The 22,236-nt window shown below is 37.7% G+C and overlaps 6 protein-coding genes across 11 annotated transcripts in view; 3 read left to right on the top strand and 3 right to left on the bottom strand.

The window, feature by feature from the left end:
• The window catches only part of usp (retinoid X receptor ultraspiracle), an 83,935-nt gene extending 72,629 nt beyond the window's left edge, over nt 1-11,306 (bottom strand). For all 3 annotated transcript variants that reach the window (XM_031987496.2, XM_031987593.2, XM_076365522.1), the window contains exon 1: nt 11,157-11,306. Coding sequence is in view for 2 of the 3 variants with exons in the window: in XM_031987593.2 (XP_031843453.1) it covers nt 11,157-11,175 (19 nt within the window). In the remaining variant the exon portion in view is untranslated. The remainder of the gene's footprint in view (nt 1-11,156) is intronic.
• A 190-nt stretch (nt 11,307-11,496) lies between these two features.
• LOC116431751 (integrator complex subunit 15) lies at nt 11,497-13,654 on the top strand. Its single transcript, XM_031987605.2, has 4 exons — nt 11,497-12,206; nt 12,287-12,905; nt 13,058-13,350; nt 13,421-13,654. The coding sequence occupies exons 1-4, from the start codon at nt 12,128-12,130 to the stop codon at nt 13,507-13,509; spliced, it is 1,080 nt and encodes a 359-aa protein (XP_031843465.1). The 5' UTR covers nt 11,497-12,127; the 3' UTR covers nt 13,510-13,654.
• Nucleotides 13,645-14,837, bottom strand: LOC116431757 (ribosomal RNA-processing protein 7 homolog A). Its single transcript, XM_031987655.2, has 4 exons — nt 14,686-14,837; nt 14,268-14,600; nt 13,882-14,187; nt 13,645-13,794 (listed from the first exon to the last, which is right to left on the bottom strand). Exons 1-4 carry the CDS (start codon nt 14,720-14,722, stop codon nt 13,709-13,711), a joined length of 762 nt encoding a protein of 253 aa, XP_031843515.1. The 5' UTR covers nt 14,723-14,837; the 3' UTR covers nt 13,645-13,708.
• Nucleotides 14,838-14,951: 114 nt separating this feature from the next.
• LOC116431674 (transmembrane protein 145) lies at nt 14,952-17,321 on the top strand. 3 transcript variants are annotated; one of them, XM_031987466.2, is made up of 4 exons: nt 14,952-15,011; nt 15,894-16,317; nt 16,385-16,974; nt 17,052-17,321. In XM_031987466.2, exons 1-4 carry the CDS (start codon nt 14,952-14,954, stop codon nt 17,319-17,321), a joined length of 1,344 nt encoding a protein of 447 aa, XP_031843326.1. The 3 variants fall into 3 exon arrangements, with proteins under 3 accessions (XP_031843326.1, XP_031843300.1, XP_031843319.1); XM_031987440.2 differs by lacking the exon at nt 14,952-15,011 and adding an exon at nt 15,288-15,425; XM_031987459.2 differs by lacking the exon at nt 14,952-15,011 and adding an exon at nt 15,599-15,743.
• Alr (Evr1_Alr domain-containing protein Alr) lies at nt 16,660-18,572 on the bottom strand. 2 transcript variants are annotated; one of them, XR_004235998.2, is made up of 3 exons: nt 18,423-18,572; nt 17,485-17,947; nt 16,660-17,328 (listed from the first exon to the last, which is right to left on the bottom strand). XR_004235998.2 is itself a non-coding variant. In XM_076365524.1 (2 exons), the coding sequence occupies exons 1-2, from the start codon at nt 18,504-18,506 to the stop codon at nt 17,552-17,554; spliced, it is 480 nt and encodes a 159-aa protein (XP_076221639.1). In that variant the 5' UTR covers nt 18,507-18,572; the 3' UTR covers nt 16,660-17,551. The 2 variants fall into 2 exon arrangements, 1 of the variants encoding a protein (XP_076221639.1); XM_076365524.1 differs by having other exon boundaries at nt 16,660-17,947.
• Nucleotides 18,573-19,024: 452 nt separating this feature from the next.
• On the top strand, nt 19,025-22,041 carry l(3)04053 (lethal (3) 04053). Its single transcript, XM_031987427.2, has 7 exons — nt 19,025-19,211; nt 19,288-19,785; nt 19,893-20,095; nt 20,166-20,239; nt 20,313-20,424; nt 20,486-20,685; nt 20,767-22,041. Exons 1-7 carry the CDS (start codon nt 19,025-19,027, stop codon nt 20,882-20,884), a joined length of 1,392 nt encoding a protein of 463 aa, XP_031843287.1. The 3' UTR covers nt 20,885-22,041.
• Nucleotides 22,042-22,236: the final 195 nt, after the last annotated feature.

The raw sequence follows: 22,236 nt of genomic DNA, 5'->3' as shown, positions 1-22,236 counted from the left end.
GGTCAGAGTACGCAAAAGGAGGAGGTAACTGGGTCACTAGGTGAGTCGTGCTAAACAGTGCACGGGAGTGTCCCGACATTGACCTATATGTCTACTTTCTGTGTGCACTTGCCTTCCCCTTCCGTGACCCCTCTTCGCTTTCGTCCTCTCACTCTCTTTCGTTCTTCCCTGTTCGACCTCTCGCTCTCGTTCTCCCGCCCCGATCACTTTTTCTCTGTCTCACACTCCTCCCCCTCGAGCATCCCCTCCAGCGATGCACTTTCCAGCCAATTGCATATAGGGTTCTATCTCTTTCTCTCTCTTTCTCTCTTACTCTCTGTATGTATGCGTGTGCTTGCACTCCGAGTGCACTTTCCCCACCACCGGGACGCCACCACAGCTCGGCGCCGACCCGACCCGTCCCGCTACCCTCGGCCGAGACGCGATCGATGCTCCGACCGAGACCACCGTTACCAATTGAGAAGTTGGAATGAACGATACGCGAGCGGCTGAACCGAAAATGGTCAGTCCACAGGGGAGACTTTTGCGGCCAAGTTTTCGGCACTTCGGCTCCCCTCCCGCTGGAGTTTTGGGAGTTGTTCCCGACTTCGAAATCGTGTTCTTTGTGGAATCTGCATCCCTTCGCTCTGGAGAATACCGTTTCTTTTTATTTTGTTTGTTGACATCATGTTCGATCTTTGAACGCTTTACTTTTTCGACCTGTTCGCCGGTGATCCAATTCCGATTTCTTTTCCCAGGTTGATTCGACGAGTAGAATATTCGACGAATATTTCGAGAGCTTCCCTCCGTGTTGGCAATTGTTCAAGCCGAAGGGATGGGAACGTTCCGGAGAGGCCGGGTTGGAACATCGATTTCACCGAGTGTCTTAGAAGCATGGACAAATAGCTCGAAGTTTTGTATTTTTGATAAGTTTCGTTACATGATTTCAGTAATTTAATAAACTTCGATTAATACTTTAAACCTACTATACAGTTGTATAGAACTCTTGGTAGATAATGCAAATCATAGGGCAAGAGTCAAAAGACAATAGCTCATTCACTATTGAGTTACTAACGCATACCAATGCGATCGGAAACGTAACAAAAGGATTCTATTAAGCGTCTCAAAGTTCCGTGCCCACGAAAAATCGAGTGTCATCGTTCGTCGGAAGGTAGCAAACGCTTGCCACACCGTGCGAAAAGGTTTACGCAATCGTCTCGGCTAGACCAGGGTCGCGCGGCTGATGTCGCGCGCAGAGGCTCGCTCGTGCGCCACGAGCCAGCGTGAGAAAGCCACGTGGAGTGTGACGGCACTCGTTCGAGTTTCCCTCCTTCTCTATCCCGCGATCCCGTATTTATATTTCCGCAAGGTTGCTACGCCCGACGCATTCAGGCATGCGTGCTCGAACGCGCTCGCGCATTGCGAAACAATTTATTGTCCCCCGCGAGGTTGCCGATGAGCTGGCTCACGATACATTTCTCGCGGACAGGCGAGACATCCGGTGTGAAGGCGTCAATAATCATCTATCGCTCAGATGATTCTTGTCACTGTTGCCGCCACTGCAGCTTACGTAGTAAGAATTACTCCACGTTGTTCGCGAGATGAGCCTTGAAAGGAATGCGGATACCATTGGTCAGCCATCTTTTTTCATCTCATTTTCGATACTATTTTTTTATTCGTCAATACGGTTATATTCCGACGGAGAAGACTTTGTCCTAAAAGCTAAAAAGTCAGGGAGGCAAGGAAATTGGAAAGGACACCGAATGCAACGGAGTGAGATGTAACGATAGAAAATGAAGTTGGCGACATTATGAGTTTTATTTTCTATCGTTACATCTCACTCCGGCGCATTCGGTGTTCCTTCCAGTTTCCTTGACCTTTTAGCTTTTGGGACAAGCGAAGTCTTTCCTCCGTCGGAATACACACGTAAGCAATCAAAAACATAAACCAAATCCCTAACGAGTGACCCATGTTCTTATACCGTCCCGAGGCTCATGTTGTGAACAACCCACAGTATTTAGACTAGAACAGAGTACACGCCCAAATAATTCATTTTACTACTACCGGGGATGCTTACGGACCTAGCGGCAAACATTGATCGTACGGTGCATAGATGCGTAAACGTTGAAATATTTTTCTTTCGTTTAACACTGAAACTACCAAGCACTTAAACTGATTTTTCCAAATTTCTTTATAAAACTTGTAACCGTGTATTTATTAAGATTTCAGTCGGCTTATATTTCAGTGTAGGTATTACTAAATCAGGTTTTTAAATTTCTCAGAGAAGCATCTGTAACTTTTCAGTAATTGTGAAAGAAAAAATCAAGGAATGGGTCATTTTGACCCATCTGGTAGTTCTAGTGCTAAAACTATACGAATCACTTGGGGTGGCTTCGATTCTACCTCTTCATAATTGCGACCTCCCGGTCTTGATGAGTGTTGGAATTATCCAGTATTCACTGTATTATTATCAGGGATGCGGAACGAACAAAGCGCAATTGCAATATCGATCGTAAGGAAAAAACCGTGAATCAAGATAAAAAGTTTTCGCAGCGGACAGGTGAGATGTTTTAGTGTGAAGGCATTTACTGCTCGGATGATTCTTACCGCTGTTACATCTGTAACTAACGTTTCTAACGGCAAGAATTATTTCAACTCGTATACAGCAAATACTCAGATGATTCGTGCCGCTAGTACTAATGCCGCTTACGAATTCAGCGGTAAAGATTATTCGTACGGTGCATAGACGCATGCAACATTGAAATATTTTTATTCAAAACTACATTAACCAGTTATCCGTTGCGACCTGTTTGAAAAGTGTGTATCTTATTCTGGTACGTGTTTGTATCTACAAATAATTTTCTGTGTACATCCATAAAATTGGTTGTTTCGAAAATGAATATTTCTTTAACCAGTTATATTCGTCAGAAACAGCTAACTGGTTAATTAATTATCGCTATCGAAGCTAACGTTTCGCGCGAGACGTAATTGCAATACCGATCGAAGGGGAGGGGAAAAAACTGGTAACGAAGATAAAAAATTTCCGTCGTGAACGACCGCGTCGTCGGGCGAATCCGCGAGTATTGACACAGAGCGAGCGTGTCGTTATCGTGCGGTGACGCGTAACGCGTTTATCGCGGCGGCTCTGTAATGTGTAATAAAAACGAATTCGTCGCGTTCTCTGTCTGTTCTCTTCCCTTCTTTGTTTTTCGTTCGTCGCTTCGCCGCTTTCGTTCCCCACGTGCGGAATCGTTGCGCTGGTCACGTATGTAGTACGATCGGCGTCGTCGGAAATTCACCGCGGGTCGACGATCAAGAACGACCGCTCGTTAGCATTTCTCTCGTTTTTTCGCGTTCGCGACGATCGGCCAGCTCTGCCGGGCGGTTTCGTTAAATACATTCGGTCTGATGTGTCGTTGTCGGATATTTATATTCCGCGGATCGATGCAGGAATAGCCGCGTTCAATCGTTAAGAGAACGAGTAGTTCCTCGTTTATTGCCCGTAATAAATCGACGAGCGGAAGGAATCGGGCTGGCGCGATCTTGATCGAGCGGTTTTGCGGAAATGGACGATATTGTTCGAAATGGGTCTGCGATCGTGTCTGCGAATGTTCGTGGTAATGGCACTATCCTCGTCACGGGAAAAAAGCGAGGAAAGAACGAATCGAGGGCGATACGTAAAAGAGTAGTGGCAAAGGAAAGAAGAATTTTTTTTTTAATAATTGAAGAATTCGAGATTGGTAAACGGAAAGGAATGGAACAACAGAAAGAGATTGAGTTGAGAGTAATAAACGAAAAATAAGTGAAAAACGAAAGAAGAATAATTCGAGGATGTTAATGGGAAAAAGTAAAACAAGAAAAAAAGAGTGAATTGTGGACAGTAAACGAAAAAGAAATGAAAAGCGGAAAAAAGAGTAAATTGAGGACGTAAAGTTGGAGAGAAATTGATCGATAAACGAATTTATTCCCAACGAAGGATAATTTAGCGGTTTTTTCCTGTCGTGGTTGAGCGTATTTTGAGTTAGGGTAAGATCTTCGGTGACGTTCGTATCAATAAACGAAGATGTGGAATGCCGATACGTTGGAACAACACGGACATTGTTGGAGCATCAAGATAAAGAGCTTCCTCAAAATGACATGAAATCATCGATAAACCGATGGATTATTGATCGACGAATGTAACAGCGACTCGACTGTTCGTTGTAACGACTATAATCTAATCCTCACACGATGAACATTTTAAAGAAATCAAGCAACTGTGCTTCGAAACGACCTCATCTTCGAGATAATTTTGATTTTTCTTTTTTTTAATACCGTACGCTGGAAATATCTCTTTTCTGCTTTTTATAGAACAAATTCTTCGGCGTAACCGTGTAATCTCGAAACGGTCCCTGTGAGAAATAAAACGAAGACTCCAATCTCGGTGATTCCAATGACCGCGCAAGATATGTTTCAAGCATCTCCCGTAGAGATGAAGACAGATCCGTCGAAGTTATCGCGGTTATCGTAACAATCGCGCGCGGGGAGAGCGCGGAGTGCATCGGTTATGTAACAGGCAAACAAATTACTTCATTAAAATGACAAAAAAAACAGAGCAAGGTCACGAAACGGTTGTGTTTTTTCTACGTAGTCGAATACGATTTAATGTTATCCACATTTTTTGCCGTCACATTTGATTTCGATGTAAAAACAAGTCGCGAGCGAGCTCGAGGCGTTGATTTGATTATAAAACAGACCCGTTTAATTTGGATCCCTTGTAAACTTCACCAAATTCTCGATTCTTATGCGTCACGGAATTTCTCTTGGGATTCCCGTCTTCTTTACACTTCCCATAGGTATAAGACCTAAATCCTGGATGAAAACTGCTATTAAAATTTCCCAAAGAGTTACGAACAGCTAACTGCGAGGAATCTCAAACTCGACAGGAAATTTCCCTCGTAATCTCATTGCGAAATCCTTCGCGATTCCTCCTATAAAAGATCTCCAGATCTCTCGTTGAATCGATCTCACGAAATGATCCCCGGCTCTCCACATAATCCTCTTGTAAAATTTCCCTGGACACTTCGGAAATGAATCCCTCGTGGACCCTTTTATGAGATACATCCCCGAATTTCTCGGTAGATTGACCAGCAAGACCCGGTTGAATTTCGTAACGATTCTGTCGCCGAAATTGTCCTCAACGGGGAATCCCCTCGGTAATTTGCCTAGGATCCTTAAGCCTTGAGCCGGTGAACTGAAACGGCTGTGGCTCGCGCAATAGTCGTCCTATCTTAATCGCTACCAGCATGTAGAACGTGTGGCGTAACAGACTCTGCGTGTGTAAAGTGATCATCGGTACACGCTCGGTTTACGTGAATGGGACGGGACAGGGTCGAGCGATCCTGCTTGCTCGTTCGACCCCAGCTACCGCGAAAATCACGAGCGCAATTCACGGCGACAATCGCGGGCTAATTATTTCGAGCGATTGGCGGCGTAATGATCGTCGCCGCTCGTGTCCACGGATTAGCGATAAACGAGTAACGATCGATAAGAGACGGAGCACCTATGCTTCTGTTCAACTCCGATCAACCCTTACCACTCCAAGCATTATCGTAGATTGCCAGTTGCTCCAAATAAATGTTGTTTATTTCACAGAGGAAATTCAATTATGAATATAATATCAGAAAACAGGAAATTAGTTCATACATATTTTAAGGTTGCAATTGTTTTTTCATGTATCCGTGCTTGGCAGCGAGACTGCTGGATGGAATGATAAAGCCCTCGTTAAGTCGTCGTTTTCGATTTTGTCAAGGATACCTTTAAGGTTGAGAATATTGTAAGAAAATTATTATTAGAATATGTTCTCCTAGTTTCCGAATAACATTTCAAATGCATAGATAGGTCTTTATTATTATTCAATTCGCCGAAACTGGAGAATTGCAATTACAATTCAATGACAACCTAATTAATGTACGAATTAATATAATTCATCGATCTTCGGATAAACAAACAAATATTCCGTTCGCACGGAACGTTTCGGCTGGGATTATTCAGTGCTCAAAGGGTTAATGTAATTACCATTGCTAGCAGCCCATGTACTCGAAGAGATTGAATCGATTTTCCATTTCAATGATTGCAGAACAGACTGCGAAAGGAACGTTGTTTCGCGCAAACTGTGAATACAATCGGATAATTCATACCGTTCGCCAGTACAGAGCAGCATCGCTGTTCCCTTTGCGATTAACTGCGGCTAATGACGACCGCCGTGGCTGAAAGACAGGGGATTATCGTTCCCGATTTATTTATTGAAATCGCGAAGAGTGTTCGCGGCGCCGGCCGGCGGAAAAGGGGCGCCATTTTATCCTTGACGAGCGTGACAGGATTTCAGGACATCCTGACGCGATACCGTGGTGTGTATATCTAAATAGCGGCGACGCGCTGCCCACGCACGCGAATTCTATCTCGTTAATTGGCTCGCCGGAACCGGGATCCGTGTCGCCAGTTCAGGATGGAACCTGGGCGCTACCGTCGACACGAATTGTCGAAATTGGAACGGATCAAGATCTAGAAATGATTAGAGATTCGAGATCCAGATGTAATTAGACGACTCCAGAAGAATCTTTTCAAAATTTGTTCGCAAAATTGAATTGTATACATCCTAGGGTATAATCTTAGAATCTGAATTAACTCTTTGCACACGGAAATTTTTCGCTAGAAATATTTTAACATTTTCTGATGAGATAAAGAAGATATTTTGTGAAACTAACTCGAAGAGAAATCCTACGTAAATCAAGCAACAAACTGTTTTATTTTAATAAAATTGATATGTCACGCAAGGTATAATATTAAATATCAAATTTTATAGTCATACTGTATGAAATCAGGTGGTGAGTAAGAGTCACCTCTCGAGTGCAAAGGGTTAATGATATAGAACTGCTGAACACAGTGGAACCTCGGTATTCGGGAAATTCAATTGTACACTTTAATCTGAGAGAAAACTTTCAACTGCATTTGACGAATCTAACTGTTATTTACTTGTCTCGAATATAAATTAAATGTTACTTGTCTGTTGTTAATCGTTAACTTTTGTGGTATTAGAATATTCGTCTTTCGAGTATTATTGGATGCAAGTGTTTTTATGATTCCAACGGTTGTAGATTAAAGTTTATCTTTTTCGATTGTGCAACTTCGAACAATCAAGTGTTTCCATTTCGTCGATTCGAGTCGGTGTTTCGGAGACACCGTGTGTAGATCGCTCGCATACAAGCAGACAGTTCGAGCAAAAGAAAACGACGCCGGCAGTTGTTGGGGCAGCTTGCTAATTGACTCGTTCGACGAAGTTCAAATAGAACAGCCGGCTAGACGATGCCGCAAAAACGCACCGCGCGAAAACAAGGCCAGAACGGCACGGGGACGGGACGGGGCAGGACGAAGCGACTCTACGAGCAACGAAAAATGTTCAACGTCCTGTAACCTCGAGTTACTCGGAAAATCGACTTCCTATTTTTCTCCATCGTTTCTCAAAAACAAATTTATGCATTTGTATAGGTAAAACAATAAGAAACCCTCCAAATCTCACGAAATGTATTGTTTTAATTTGTATTTTACTTATACAAAATTAGAAATAAGTCACTGTAATTGCTAATTTTACTATTAGATTCTTGCAATACGAGAGAACTGCATACATCTCAAGAGATAACAGTTCCAGCTGATGTTGTACAGAAAAACGAAGAAATGAGATTCTCGTGTTCTGTTCTTTACACCTGCTGACAATTATGTAATTATTATTCTATATAACTTTACAGTAACATGATATACTGTATAAATTTATAGTGTGGTATAAATATGATTAGAAATTTTGTTATAAAAATTTCATTCCCAGGTGAATCTCACCCCATGGAACAAGACTACGATACTAATAACACGATTCGCGGCGAATCGATACACCGGCGTGACTTCCGGGGTGCATTAATAATTGCGAGCCCATCATTTTCGTCCCCCCGAAACGGAACGTTTAATTTGCCATGTAATACGCCCGGTTTAACGCACAAATTCGTACGATTCCACCGTGGACACGGAACCACACACAATAGCCTGACCAGGTATAATCCCGTGCAAGGCCAACGATTATCCATCTTTCCAGTTTGTGTGGAACGCTACTCTAGCCGCTGTCGATAAATCAATACCCTCTAATTGCCGTGGATCTGCAGCAACAATAGTCTGACCGCAACGAAACATAATACTTGAAAATTCGTTCGTCGAATCACGAAGGAAAGTCAAACTACAGAAACGAGATGTCCGTAGTATTTCGTACACCCTAATAATGCCACCTTGTAACATCATTGACTGAGTGAAAATTGAAAAATGTGAAATTAAGGTAGAAGCACCAATAGTTGACCAGTTAAGAAAAATTCTCTGCGTGAATAATAGTAAACGCTTGCTTCTTTATTAAATAGAGAGACTGTGCGTGAAAATGCTGTTTGAACTTCTTACAAGTTCTTCTTCAAATGTTATAGACATTTTTGAAAGTCCAATACTTGCGTCAGAAGTTGACCATCCTTGAAAACGAGAGAACTAGTAATTGACCATATATTAGTTAATAGTTGACCACTTATAGTAAAACTAAAAACACTAACGGTGATTAATTTAATTGAGGTGACAAATACAAATGAAAAGAAGTTAATTTCGTGTTGGAAGTTAGAGGCATACAACCAACGTTAATGAACTAAATTGTTAGTTTTTATGATAAACAATTGAATTCAGGTAAAAGAGGAAGATTATTACTGTTAAAAACCTTATTTCTTACAGTTTCCTGAAAATGGATAACTACTGATACCGGGTCAATTACTGATGGCCTTACCTAGTTGAATGATGTCTGTTCAATAAGGTATCGCGGATTAAATATTTAGAAAGAAGTAATCAACGCAGTCTCGCTGTGTCACGTTTGAGAACCCTTGTTCATTACACAGAGGGAAATCAATTCTTACCGCTTGGTCCATTTACTTTGGCAAGATTTGCTGGGGGCAAAAATCATTGGAGCGGTACAGGAACAGTTTCAATATTTCCCTACCGGCTCACACCGTCAGGCAACAGGCTAGACACAGCAGAAATCATTCGTGCGAGCGTTACACGGAGGCCGGTGCACGCAACAAGACAGACGAACGAAGAGGTGTAACCGGTGCGCGGCTAACATGGCAGAGCCGGCCAATATAATATGGCAACAGTGAGGCAAAGAATAGAGAAGAATGTAGATTAGGGAGGGGAGATTGAAAGAGATGAAGGAAAGGGGAGGGGAAGAGTACGACAAGACGGAAGTATAAAAAGAAGAAAAGAGAAAGGAAGACAACAGAGCACAGGTTGGAAGAAGAGGGGAAAACCAACGTAACCACTAGGGGAGAGACGTGTGCGAACGTGCGAGCGTGTGTATGTATGTTGTGTGCAGCCGTGCAGTTCGTCCTTGGACTTATATAACAAGGAAGAGTCTAACAGGGGAAAAAAACATCCCAGAAAGGAACAAAAGATGAAAAGGGTAGATTAAAAATAAGAGACAGAGAACAACAACGCGAGGGCGCCCCCTGGCGACGAGGAGATTCCAAGAATTTAATAAAGTTCACTCCCCAGAACGCGAAGGTAAACATGATAAAACGATACCATCAAATAGCTCCGACAAAAAAAAGACCCCTTCATTATACACGAGACGCAAACGAATATGAATCTAAATACCGATATTATAATTTGCTAGATATTTAAAACTGAATATTCCTAACCTGAACAGTTCTTGACTTGATCTCTCCAAGCTTTAACACGTTCGCAATCAGCGCTTATTTCGGTGATGGTCTCCTCAATTATAATATTTCCTTCGATCCAATAAATCTAAACAAAATATTCGAAAAATGAAACTGAAACTAAGTATAATGTCGTAGTTTATAATTTCTAATAACAATATCTGTAGGATTAATTTCAGTTTTATTATATAAAATATAGGAACACGATCGTCACAAATATTTAACGCTGGCAACGAACGTGTTAAATGTACCTCATATGAAATAATATTATAACACAGAAAATTCGAAGTACATTTTACGTCATTAAAATGCGCACGAGTGACGAAATGCGTAGCGGTGAGATAACAATAAAATCATTTGCACACAATAATATCATTTAAAATGTTTCACGCGACGTTCCCTATTTGACACTTGTTTATATTCAGATTATTATTAAGCATTGCTTAATTTCTCAAAGTAACCGTTACTGAACGTTGAACCATTTTTCAAAAACAAATGAATTAAATATTTTTTTTACTCTGCAGTATAAAGAGCTATTATCAGTATTCCGCGATAAACAGCAACATGAATAATCCATTAACATCGAAAAAAAAACAATTGAAGCAATAAAATGAAAATAAAATACCGACATCATAAAGTTCTTCGGAGGTCCGTGCGCAGAACGTAAGGGGTTGAACAGAATGACGCAGAGGGGAAAGGGGTTAATTCGCGTTGGCTTGAGGTAGGACGTGCACGAATGGTCGACAGGTGTCGCCACGTTGCAACACATGCTCGACTCGGTCAGGCGATAATAATTCTCACGTGTCTCTGTCAAGCGGTACCGTGGCTTCAATTCACTGTACGCGAGACACTATCTAGGTTAAAGACACGCCGTTACACTATTGCGTAACGCAGAACGTAGTCGTCTGAGCAAGCGGCTTTCTCAAACGTCAAAGAAAAAATCTCGGAAACACGTTGCATCCACTTCCACAGAGCTCATCAACCCCCGACACTGCCGCATAAGAGAAAACTTTATTGAGCCGTTGAGGAGCCGGGAATTACACTTTCTCAAATCTTCTGTTCATATGTATACAGGCATGTAGGTGCATATATAAGAGAGACACGCGTAGGGATCGAGCCAAGAGTAGAGTGTACAGTCAAGATCAAAAGTAAGATGCGTGACATAGATTCGGCTGAAAGTTAATTTTCACAGGAAGCCTTTACCAATCAAGAATATTATGCTCGTAGAGGTTGAAGGATGCATAGAAAAGAAACGAGTCGTGAAAATCACCGGTAATATCGCGGTCGAATACCGCGAATGCGGTCACTGAACTAGTTCCGTTCCGACCCTGACACTGCCATTGCCCCCAGGTCGTGATTTGTGTCAGAGGCTCAATATTGCCGCGATTTTATTTCACAGGCAGATCCACTCACCCCTCTCGCTGGACTCCATCACTCGAACGCTTCCGACACCGTACTGGAGGTCAGGTACAGGGGATAAGGATCGAGCGAGTACACGTGGATAAATTCGTCTCGGGTCTCAGGCCGCTACCTCGAAATTCACCACGATATAAACATGGCCGGTCGCTCCTCTTGTCACAATTATACCGCGGGGTCGTTGAACTTTTCCGAGATCGGTAGACCGTCGCCGCGGTAGCTGCCGACTATATAGCTTTTTTCGGTGTACGCGAAAAATGGTGAAGTACTGTAGCTTGATGGGTGCCACCTAAAAATAGACCGTGAATTCGGCGATTGTTTTGACTAACAATATGGTTCGCAACCTAGTCGGAGGTGGCGCTACAGATTGGACGTCTGTTTCACGGCGTGTACCTCCATTCGCCGCTAGAGGTCTATGAGCTCTACTTAATATTCTCGAAAGTTTTAATAGTTAGTTGGTTATTCGATTCTGTTACTACTAGACTTGTGTCACTAGTTACGTATCATTTTTCTATGTAACATTAAGTCAGTTGTTTGACATGTGTTGTCTATATGTATACATTAGCATGTACAAGATTGTTAATTAATAAATAGTCAACGCGTTGAGTGACGCAGCCATTACTGATATTCGATGTATGCAAAATAGTAATCTCCTAAACTGGCATCTAATGTAACAAATAATAGTGTATTGCGAAACGAATATGGAAAAATAAGGAAATTTTGCTTGAGACTTAATATTTTAACAATGCAAAACAACTTATTGATCGCTCAATAATTGAAACCCGTGTTAACTAGATTGCACCAATCAAAATATATTCCCTCAACTTCTAGGAATGTGTATAGTTCATGAAAATTGAAAACATTAGTTGAAGAAAACCTAAGGTGGTCTTCGGTCGTTGATAAAGTGTCAAGCGATTGTATTATTTACTTTCGATGTATCTATACCTTAGGCCCACCTATATACATTAATGGCTGGGAATGATATAAAACAGAATTTACGAAAATTAGATTTTCCATATTGCGCTAGGGAAGCTTTATGCATGATCGGTAAGATGGTCTAAAAGGGTTAGCAGATTTAAATATAAACATATTCTTGTGTACAAACATGTATCGTAATTTCTTTAAAGAGGTACTATGGAGACCAGGAAATCAAATCGGCTTGCAGTTGGATTTAATATCGGAATTCGTATTCGGCGAAATAGAAAGGCGAAAAAAACGCAATATGACTATAGCTATACAAGAATTGCAATTAATAGAAGTACTCAGTGATTTTTTTCAAAGTCCAGGAGGAAGTGCTGCTGTACGAAACGCGGTGTTTTTATCCCTTTTCCCAGCAGATAGTCCCAGGAACAAATTATTGGGGAATTTAGTATCATTTGCAATAGCTACACAAAATAAAGCAGTATTGAATGCAACTGGAATTTGGATGCAACAGTTAGGTTCTACCTCTCCACAGAGTGTAGGATTAGCAAGGCATGTACTTAATGATTACTTTGTCCTTACTCCAAAGTCTATTGATAAATTGAAGCAGCTTCCCATTCTTGCACCACATTTCACGGCCAACTTACTGACGGCAATAGGTGAGGTCTATGAAGATAAAGATCCACCTACTGAACTGCTCAGATTAGTAGGAGAATGGATTGATGAAAATCCAAGTCTTCTTTTAACACCTTTAATGGATAATCCAGCCTTGCCTACTGGTGGCATTCCAATGACACCTATTACACCCATAGCAGGCTTATTCAGGTAAATAGAATGAATTATTTATCATAATTGAATATGACTGATAGGGATAGCAACTATAATTACACAAAGATAAAATATAGAATGTGTAACTGTTATTTGTTGATATAGAATATTAAGTATAAAAGATGACCTCTGTTAGTTTTTTTTGTCAGGTGGTGCATTTTATGTCCCCTTCGTTTAAAGAACACAGAAAATTGTCAAGAACAAAAGAAACTGTATTCTAAGATTCAACAGCTACTTATGGATTCAGTATTAAGATTAAAGAATAGTGGAAACAATAAGCATGCAATTTCAGCACAGCATTTTGCAGCCACAACACGTGCTTTAAGCAGCAATTTGGGATCACATTCAACCGCTAGTCTACCTGCACGTGATTTAGCTATGGAACGACTTGCACAAGCTATAAGTGCAGCAATGTCTGCAAATTGCATTTATGGAAACAAACGTAGGTATTTTTATAATTTGTCCCTTTCAGTGTGAATTATATTAATTAATTAGTTATTTTACGTTTTTAGAGGAACTATTGGCTTTGTTACAACCTTTAGCATATCAACACTTTCTGATTGAATGGACATTGCAGACTTATGGAAATAAAGCTTCTTGATTTACTGAAATAGTTATTTTAGCTTACATTGTTCATATTTTGTACATAAATTGAATTGCAACACAACAGATGTCTGTAGTAGTTATTAATGTAAACAAAATTTGTATGTTATAATAAATGTCAAATTTACATTAAAATTAGAAAATTAGTGTAATATTTTTTGTATCTACCAAATGCTTTATATAAAGACCCTATTTAATTAAAATGGTTTAAATGTCCTTTTTGACTTTAAATCTTGTAGCCTCTTCTTGTCCAACTCAAATTTCTTTCTTAGCTCTGCCAGATCTATAAATAGAAGATATAATAAAATGCTCCAAGTACATACTAAAGTTTCTTATAAGTATTACACATGTATTTCATAAAAATACTTACTCTGTTTTTTACTTTCTCGAATTTGGAAAGTATAGAAGTTAATCAACTGTTTCTTCTTGTCCTTTTGTTGTTCCTTATGCTGCAATTTGTTAATAGCTGATTCTTTTCTAGCAAGAGCAAACTGTCCTCTCTTCTTTTCTCCAGTCACAGTTATCCAACCATCATTGTCTTGGTTTCCTTCCGTTATAGCTTTTTCATTAGCTAATTTGTTAGCTATTCTTTCATCATAATTATTCATATAATTTTCAATTTCTCTTTTCATTTCTTCTTCATCACAGATTGAATTATTATATTCTTGACACCATTCTATTTAGATAATTCAAATAAATTTAAAGATTCACCATAAATAATAAATTAAACAAAAAAACATATATATCATCACCCACTGGCTAATCCTGTTAAACAAACGTTGTGGTCATCATTTAATATTATAATACTATCCTCTGGAAACTCTAATGCTCTTTCTAAAGCAGATTCTTGTTCAAATACTACATATGCTGTTTTAAATCCTTTTGAAGTAGTAAAAAATACATTACAAATAGGTCCACAACATTTTCCAAATAAACTCTTTAGAGCTTCTGTAGTTACATAGGGTGGAATATTTAGTACAAATAATGTTTTGCCTCTTGGATGTTCAGGATTCTGGTTTCTTATGGAATGTTCTTTGAAAAACAGTTGATGTTTATCTGTGTTTTCTTTATCAACTTGAAGCCACAACGCTAGAAATAAAATGTATAAATAAAAATCTGAACTAATAAATAAAAAAGACCCATTAAAACAATAGATACAGTAATATACATTTACTTTTAAAACTCTTATGGCTTTGTTTATTGCTTTTCATGGTTATATTGTTTTTCGTAACCTCTATATAAGTTAACAAAGTTGAATAATACTTCGTACATTAAGTCTATTTGTTTTGAAAAGATAAAGCAACACAAATCACTGATAAATAATATTAAAAGTGTGACAAATACTTTATTGTAATCATCTTGTATGAACAACAATGCCTATGGGTCTCCTTTAATTTTGCACGTGTATTTGCAGCGGCATTCCGTTAATTTCACCGCTAGATGGCTTCAAAATCAAATCTTTTTCAAGCTCTACTTGACACGAATCTTCCTATAAAAAATGTAAATATTTACTTCCTCCTTCTCGATTATTTCATTTTTTAAATATTCATTTCAATTAACCATATATCTTACTATCATGAACTATTCTTTATATACTTTAAGCAGTCAATACATCATAAAAAATCTATTTGAAATAACTAAAGTCTCTCAATATTGATTTAGCAGTTAGAAACTATTGTATTGTTTCTGATGGACACAGATAACTCACAGAAAAAGTAATACATACAAATATCCAATTTCAAAGTTCCAATTCTTTGCATACTTAGGAACAACCAAGTTACGGCAAATACACTATTTTGTCATGTCAATATTATTATGCAACAAGTATTTAAATGTCATGGTCACGCAAATGTCAACACTGTATACTCACAAAATTTAGGCGGTTTCAAATTAAAATTCAAAAATATGGAACTGGTAAAGTATCACATATTCCTGTACACCTTTCAAAACATGATTAACCATTCAATCTATTTGTTATGAGTCTCCACATTACAATTAAAATCAATAGAATAATTGAAACTTATAGCCGCAGGTAGCAGGGAAATATTGATCATGAGGAAAGCAGCAGGTAACGGGTAACGTATAAGGATATGTTGATATTCACAGTCACGAGAAATATTGTGCGGTCGAGTGTCAAGAATGTTCAAATCGCTATTATTTTCTTGCATATTTCCGTTTTTATGTACACAGTCAGAAACGAAAATTCTTCAAGGACGCTTAGTTACACGCGAAGTATTGCGAATTTTCCATGAATTTTCATTTTCATTAGTGTTTTTAATCTGCGTTGTTCAATAATATTTTAAATTATTTTCTTTTATGTATCTTATAAGCATTCTATTGAAAAGCAGTCAATTAATAAGTGAAATTACTTTCTTCTTTCAGAATTGGGCATTTCTAGCGAGATTCTGCTTTTTAACAGAACTAGGTATATTTCGGTATGAATTTGAATTAAGTGGCGAGGAAAAGGATTTGAAAATATTATTGTATTATGACGCGCCCGATCAATGGCCCAGCGTTTATCCCTCAAATAAAACATGCTTGGAAAAAGAATCTATACTATGGGATGGAATTGGTCAAATAGTACCATTATCAACGCTTATGCCAAAAAAATCAGGATGCGAGGACGACGGATTAACGGTGCGATGTTCTAGCTATCGAAGGTTTCGATCATCTCGCCCAAGATGGTGGTTTATTGCGTTAGCAGATTGCTCTTCGCAAACTGGATTGAACATTTCCTATTGGATATCGTTAACGAATGCACAGCCCGGCAATTTTTGGAGAGAACACTTCTCAGCAGATGAATTCTGTGAGGAATTTTGTCGTGGTCTAATGTAGTCAAACACATTACTTAACTGAATCCATCTTCATTTCAGATATACTACCAGAATTGATAGCAATCAGTAGTATATATGTTATACTTGTTATATTAAGCTTCTATGTAGCAGTGCAATTGAAATCAAGGAGACTATTACACGTGTCTTACAAAATATATATAGCTTCCCTGCTTTTCCAATTATTCGGGATAATGCTTGAAATTTATAGTTACATGAATCTTGGTTTGAAAGGTATGGCATCAGAGAATGCTTCCTTGATAGGCCAACTTTCAGAAGCCTGCTCAGATATTTTGTTCACCGTACTTATGTTACTACTCGCGATTGGTTTCACGGTGACGAAAAGTGTTCTAACAGCGAGACAAACTCGATGGCTTGTCTGTTTTGTGTGTTTTACTTCCTTCTTTCAGTTCACGTTATACATTTACCAATCCGATGTATTTGATCCTGGATTGGTATTATACATTTACGAATCACCACCAGGCTACATGTTAATAGCTGTAAAGCTGATCGCATGGATCGTCTTTTCCCTTCGTTGCTTGAAGACAATTAAAAAAATGTCGACAAAACTTCATTTTTACGGCTCATTATTTTCTTTGGGGTCAGCGTGGTTCCTGTGCCATCCGCTAACGGTATATATTGAATATATTTTATATAATGGCTTCACATAATGTCACAATTCCACCTCAAAATAATTATAATTTCTTAGGTGCTCTGCATTACTTTGTTAGTAGACGATTGGGTAAGAGAAAGCGTTGCTAAAGGATGCTCGTTGTGGATCGTGTTTGTGGGACATATAGTGTTTTTGTATATTACTCGACCATCTATGGCTAACAAACGGTTTCCATTTCATATCAGAACATGTCAAGTTATGCCAGTTGGTGGTGATGGACAAAACCATAGCTATGAACCTCAGATTAGGACATTGAATTCTGCATTTACTATTTCACATTTACCACCACCTATTTCCTACCAATGATTATACTCTAAAACAGGTGACAATTACTGTAACTATGATTGTATAATAATTCTACTTTTATTAATATTTTTGTCGAATTTTGTAAAGATCAATACGTATTTTTTTATAACACAATTATCTATAATTATTCCTATCATAAAAGCATCTATAACAATCAACTTACATAATATTTTATATCACATATAGGTCATTTATAAACATTTAAAGCCGTCAGCGATTGTAAGTTATTATCAGTCGCAAGAACCATCGAGCCAACCATCTCTCCACCTTTGATCAACAAGATTACAATCGAATTCAGGTTTTCCAATTTTCTTGTTTACCTCATTATGTATGTTGCAAAGCCAACGACTCAATGTTCTCTGTGAGTCAGTCTGTGGCGGGGACTGCTTTAATTGTTCCCTTAAATCTTCTGCACATACATAACAAGGATAAAATTTAGAGAATGTGTGAAAAAATTGTTTCATATCAGATTTTTCTGCTTCGCTTGGTTGATCTGGGTAATATGCTGCCATGGTATGTAACAGTGACCATGTTCTAGAACCTAATTCATCCTTATCCAAAGGACAGTCATCACGTTTACCCTTGTTATTTACAGATTGATTATGCTCCTGTTTTTTCTCAGATTCCTATTATAAAGAAAAAACATATATAAAAATAAATTCAATGTAAATACCAATGTGTATACTACTTTTTACAATTACATAGTATATTTTTTATTTTTATAAACTACCAAAAAGATGTAAATTTTTGAAACATCGGTAGTCTACGTATACATACAAATATTTACGTTAATTTTGAATGTATCGTTCAATTATTAAATAATAAGAACATCTGTTATCACATATACATTGTTTAATTTCATTTTAAAATAACACAAATGCACATAATAAAGTATTATCTACGCAATCTGTTCATAATGCTATGTGTTCATCACAAGATGTCCTCAGAATAGATTAAATTTGATCTCGAATGTTATTTCGAATAATAAACGATTTAAAAGGTTCTAATGGTAGGATCATAGTGGGGCACTTTGTATATATCCCACTGAATAGTTAATTATAATCCGCACAGAACTTTTCATTCAAAAAACATCAGTTATACCTTCTCAGATTGGAACGTTTTCTTTTGAATCTTTGCCCATGTTTTGAAGTCTGTACACGCACGACAGGGTTTTTCTTGTGACATTGTATTAAAGTCACCCTATACATTCGTAAGAACGTATATAAAATGTTGCGATGAACGATATTCTCACGTGGTTAATAACCTACTCGATGAAACCTTAATGTACCTGTTACACACAGAAACCAATATACAATCATTTAGCAGTCCACCTGATCTCTATACAAGTAACACTTATTTCTTGAATGAACCACGATTATTGAAACTCACTATAAGTATTCCACAAGACATCGATATAATATGTACCTGTATACCTAACACCTTGCGCCTCCGTTTCAGATAAGAAACTGCACGCAATAAGTACTTCGTGTTACGAAAGAGAAGCGGAGCCAAGAAGACTCGAAGGCATACATTTCTTTTACGTTCGTAGAGAGCGCGAGTAAATCGGCAGACAAAAAGAAGACGAAAGAAAAAGTCACACGACTAACCTGATCCAAGCGCAGTCAGCGGGTGACAAATGTCAAGTGCAGTTTTGACTGCACCGCAAATGATACGATTGTCGGTAAAGTTGATCCTCCGCGTAGATGATGGCGAATCGTAAAAAAAATAATGAATGCTCTCGGTCCATGTCGAAGAAAGTGAGGTGGCACAAGATGAAGTTTTCGTCATCATCGTCTTCTGAGGAGGAGGTGTCCACGGGATGCCGAAGCTGTAGAATCATATCGAACGAGTATCCCACTAGAAGAGCTACTGAAATGAACATACAATCAGGTTAGATTTCTTTGTATCCGTCGCGGTATATATCTAACAGTGAATTTCATTATTCTATTTCTTTTATTTCTTCTAGATAAAGATGTATCACGACGCGAGGAAAATCCGTTTAGTTTCAAACAATTCCTGAAGAACTCCCTCCAAACAAATTATTATACTGGTGGAGCTCGTCCAAAAGTTTATCCTTCTCCACCACCAAGTCCTAATAAATTGGAGAAGGATTCTACAGTCTACTCCCGAAATCCAACAGAACTACCAGACTTTGTGCAAGATCATCTGGTTTTAGAGCAGTGTTATTTGAATCATGAATCCGCTCAACAAAACACTTCAGATGTAGATAATCTGCCAGACTTTGCATTGAACAGTGTAGAACAGAGACAAACCAGGCTTAGAAATGAATCTGAAGAAAGTGAACCTATTTTGTATGATCTATCGTTTGATTTGACTGGAAGTATAGCAAAAACATTACCCCCTAGTAATCAATCTCCACCAAATGCGAGTTGTTCTGCCCATTTAAATTTACCTATCTTTGATAGATCTAACATAGGAAATACAGAACGTCCAGAATCATCAGGTATGTCTAAAATAACAGGTTTTGTTTTGATAATTGTGCAAGTCAATTTTAACAAAGAATAAGTAAGGAACAAGTAAATTTTACGTGTGTAATTTATTATTGTTTAGGGTTTCCATTAGATTTGCCAATACTTGGTACTGAATCTGATTCAGGTCCAAACGTTGCAGCAAGAGATTGTTCTGGACCTAACGAAACTAGTGTTCCAAAATCTTTGCCAGATTTTTTAAACGATGGTCCTATACACAATAAAACAACAATTTCTACAGATTCTGGTCCTGTTTCAAATAATACAGAGACCACAGAAAGAAGGGTATGGTTGTAAAAAAAACTACTTTAGTTAAACAGAATTTGTAATTGATACATATTGAAATTGCTTACAGCTATTATTAGAAAATGAAAGATTACGCCATGAGCTAAAACAGGCAAGAAAAGAAATCAGTGAAAAGTCTAAAAGGTACATCTAAGTAAATATACAGGTATCAAATTAAATGAAATTGCAATACTCATTTCTATTGTATTTATTATAGAATTCAATTATTAAAATCCGAATTGACCTCTAGAAGAGAGGTGGAACAAGAGGAAACAGCACATCTTGAAAAAGCTATGGAACAGGTTGAAGACAATTTAAAATATAGTACAGTAAGTGCAAGATTGTATTTGTGCATTTTACTTTTGTTTGTTTGAATATTTACCTTTGTAGAAAAGAGCTGTGAATGCAGAAAGTACTATTACATCATTAAAACGAGAAATTAAAGCTTTAAGGTTGGAGAATGATGAACTTAAAGCAGGAATAGCAATGGGGGGTAGAGTAGAATGTGATTCTTCGAATATGAACCGAACAGTAAGAAGGTTAGCCAACGATTTAAGAAATGCTGCTTCTTCGGCAGAAGTATCATTAAGGTGAGATTATGTACTTTGCTTAAACATAGTACATTTCTATAGAGAAAGTACTTTAGTTACAGTATGTTAATATATTTGCAGACAATTAATGTCCGGTGTGGACAATTTAAGAGTACTAGCTTCTACACTTGAGAATGTAGATAAGATAGAAGACTGGACCAAAGATTTTCTATCAGATTTTGATGAAGATAACTCATGAAGCTGCTGGTCCTGCACCTTAATACAGTTTTATGTACTCCTCTGTCTGTACACTACCCTTTGTTTCACTTTTTCTCCTATATACATCCCAGCCGATGCTATTAAGTTCCTGGAATTCACACATTCACGTTGAGTATTCTTTCTGGAGTCGATTAGTGATTCGATTCAATTGCAAAAGCACGATATCCGCATTATATTTGTTGTATCTTTATGTGTTAACAGTAGTCTTCGTGTTTCCACTCACGCTACGGTCATAGATATACAATCAACTATAAATTATTGCTCTTGTTGATAAAGCATGCCTCTTAAATATGTTGACCGTAGCATTGGTTTGATTTCTTGTTATAAAATGTTTGTTTAAATTTTCATCTTTGTTTCATTATTAATTATATTTACAAAAGTGTAAATGTTTTTTTATTGTTTAGTAGCATAATTAGAAATTAAAATATTGATCATCAGTGACCTACGACAATGAATGCATTAAATATCACTTTGATTCTCAGCAACAAACATGCGTAAAGAAGTGGCTTATGTTAATCCATCACAATATGGCTCCTAGAAATACATTAAAGATTTTAACTTTTATACATACGCTTTGTCGATGATCCATAAACGCAAAGCACTGGTTGGGATTTACAATACTATTCCAATGTAACTATTAAGAGAAACGTTACTTTAATGGTCATTGTGACAATGTTACGTGTACAGTCTCGAAAGTTCCATTTCTTTGTACATGTCAAAAATTATCAGCTAGGTAATTAGATTTGAAACAGACGAAATCCTCCATGTATTTTTCTATTTAAGGGGGTACATGACTCTTGAATCTTAAAAAAATGTGAATCTCTCGAACAAGGTTGTAATTATAACAAATCAATAATTAAGTATGTTTTTCTAAGCGCTGTGCAATAGCAATATGTATGTATACAGAGAAATAGGTTTCTAAAAGTTGCCTTTGTATATGACACACAAATTAATTCCATACATTTGAATTTGAATATTATACTTCCTCTTACCGACATAAAAAATCATTAAACAAAAAAACTCCAAAGGTATATTCTAGTATTCTAATAAAATGTTTTGTACCTACAATATACATGTGAAAGTATTTAAAAATTTGTAAATTAATACAAACAAAAAATGTCTTTCTTTTTTTTAAAATGCGTGGTATTTATTTTGTACTTGTAATTTTTAATATTAGGATTTAAAACTACCGTTATTTAACATCTTTAAATTCGTGAATTTAAATTAATCGTTGAATGAGCTGAAATAGTCCGAATTATTTTAAAAACAAATTGTTGTGTAAAAATGTTTACACAAGAAGCTTTAAGGCTTATTTACCCCCTTAAAATTTAA

The sequence above is a fragment of the Nomia melanderi genome, chromosome 3, assembly GCF_051020985.1.
Source record: "Nomia melanderi isolate GNS246 chromosome 3, iyNomMela1, whole genome shotgun sequence".
NCBI lineage: Eukaryota > Metazoa > Arthropoda > Insecta > Hymenoptera > Halictidae > Nomia > Nomia melanderi.
This window is presented reverse-complemented; position numbering and strand designations above follow the sequence as displayed.

Excerpts from the sequence above, each read along its gene's own strand:
- LOC116431757 (XM_031987655.2), bottom strand. The coding sequence starts at position 14,722 with ATGAAAAGCAATAAACAAAGCCATAAGAGTTTTAAAA. Across the intron at positions 14,601-14,685 it reads AAGCCATAAGAGTTTTAAAA|CGTTGTGGCTTCAAGTTGAT; the intron begins GTAAATGTATAT and ends TTTTATTTCTAG. Across the intron at positions 13,795-13,881 it reads TCGAGAAAGTAAAAAACAGA|ATCTGGCAGAGCTAAGAAAG; the intron begins GTAAGTATTTTT and ends TTCTATTTATAG.
- LOC116431674 (XM_031987440.2), top strand. The coding sequence starts at position 15,327 with ATGCAACAAGTATTTAAATGTCATGGTCACGCAAATGTCAACACTGTA. Across the intron at positions 15,426-15,893 it reads AATTCAAAAATATGGAACTG|AATTGGGCATTTCTAGCGAG; the intron begins GTAAAGTATCAC and ends TTCTTCTTTCAG. Across the intron at positions 16,975-17,051 it reads TCCTGTGCCATCCGCTAACG|GTGCTCTGCATTACTTTGTT; the intron begins GTATATATTGAA and ends ATAATTTCTTAG.
- LOC116431751 (XM_031987605.2), top strand. The coding sequence starts at position 12,128 with ATGGCTGGGAATGATATAAAACAGAATTTACGAAAATTAGATTTTCCA. Across the intron at positions 12,207-12,286 it reads GGAAGCTTTATGCATGATCG|AGGTACTATGGAGACCAGGA; the intron begins GTAAGATGGTCT and ends ATTTCTTTAAAG. Across the intron at positions 12,906-13,057 it reads CCCATAGCAGGCTTATTCAG|GTGGTGCATTTTATGTCCCC; the intron begins GTAAATAGAATG and ends TTTTTTTGTCAG.
- Alr (XM_076365524.1), bottom strand. The coding sequence starts at position 18,506 with ATGTCACAAGAAAAACCCTGTCGTGCGTGTACAGACTTCAAAACATGG. Across the intron at positions 17,948-18,422 it reads AAACGTTCCAATCTGAGAAG|GAATCTGAGAAAAAACAGGA; the intron begins GTATAACTGATG and ends TCTTTATAATAG.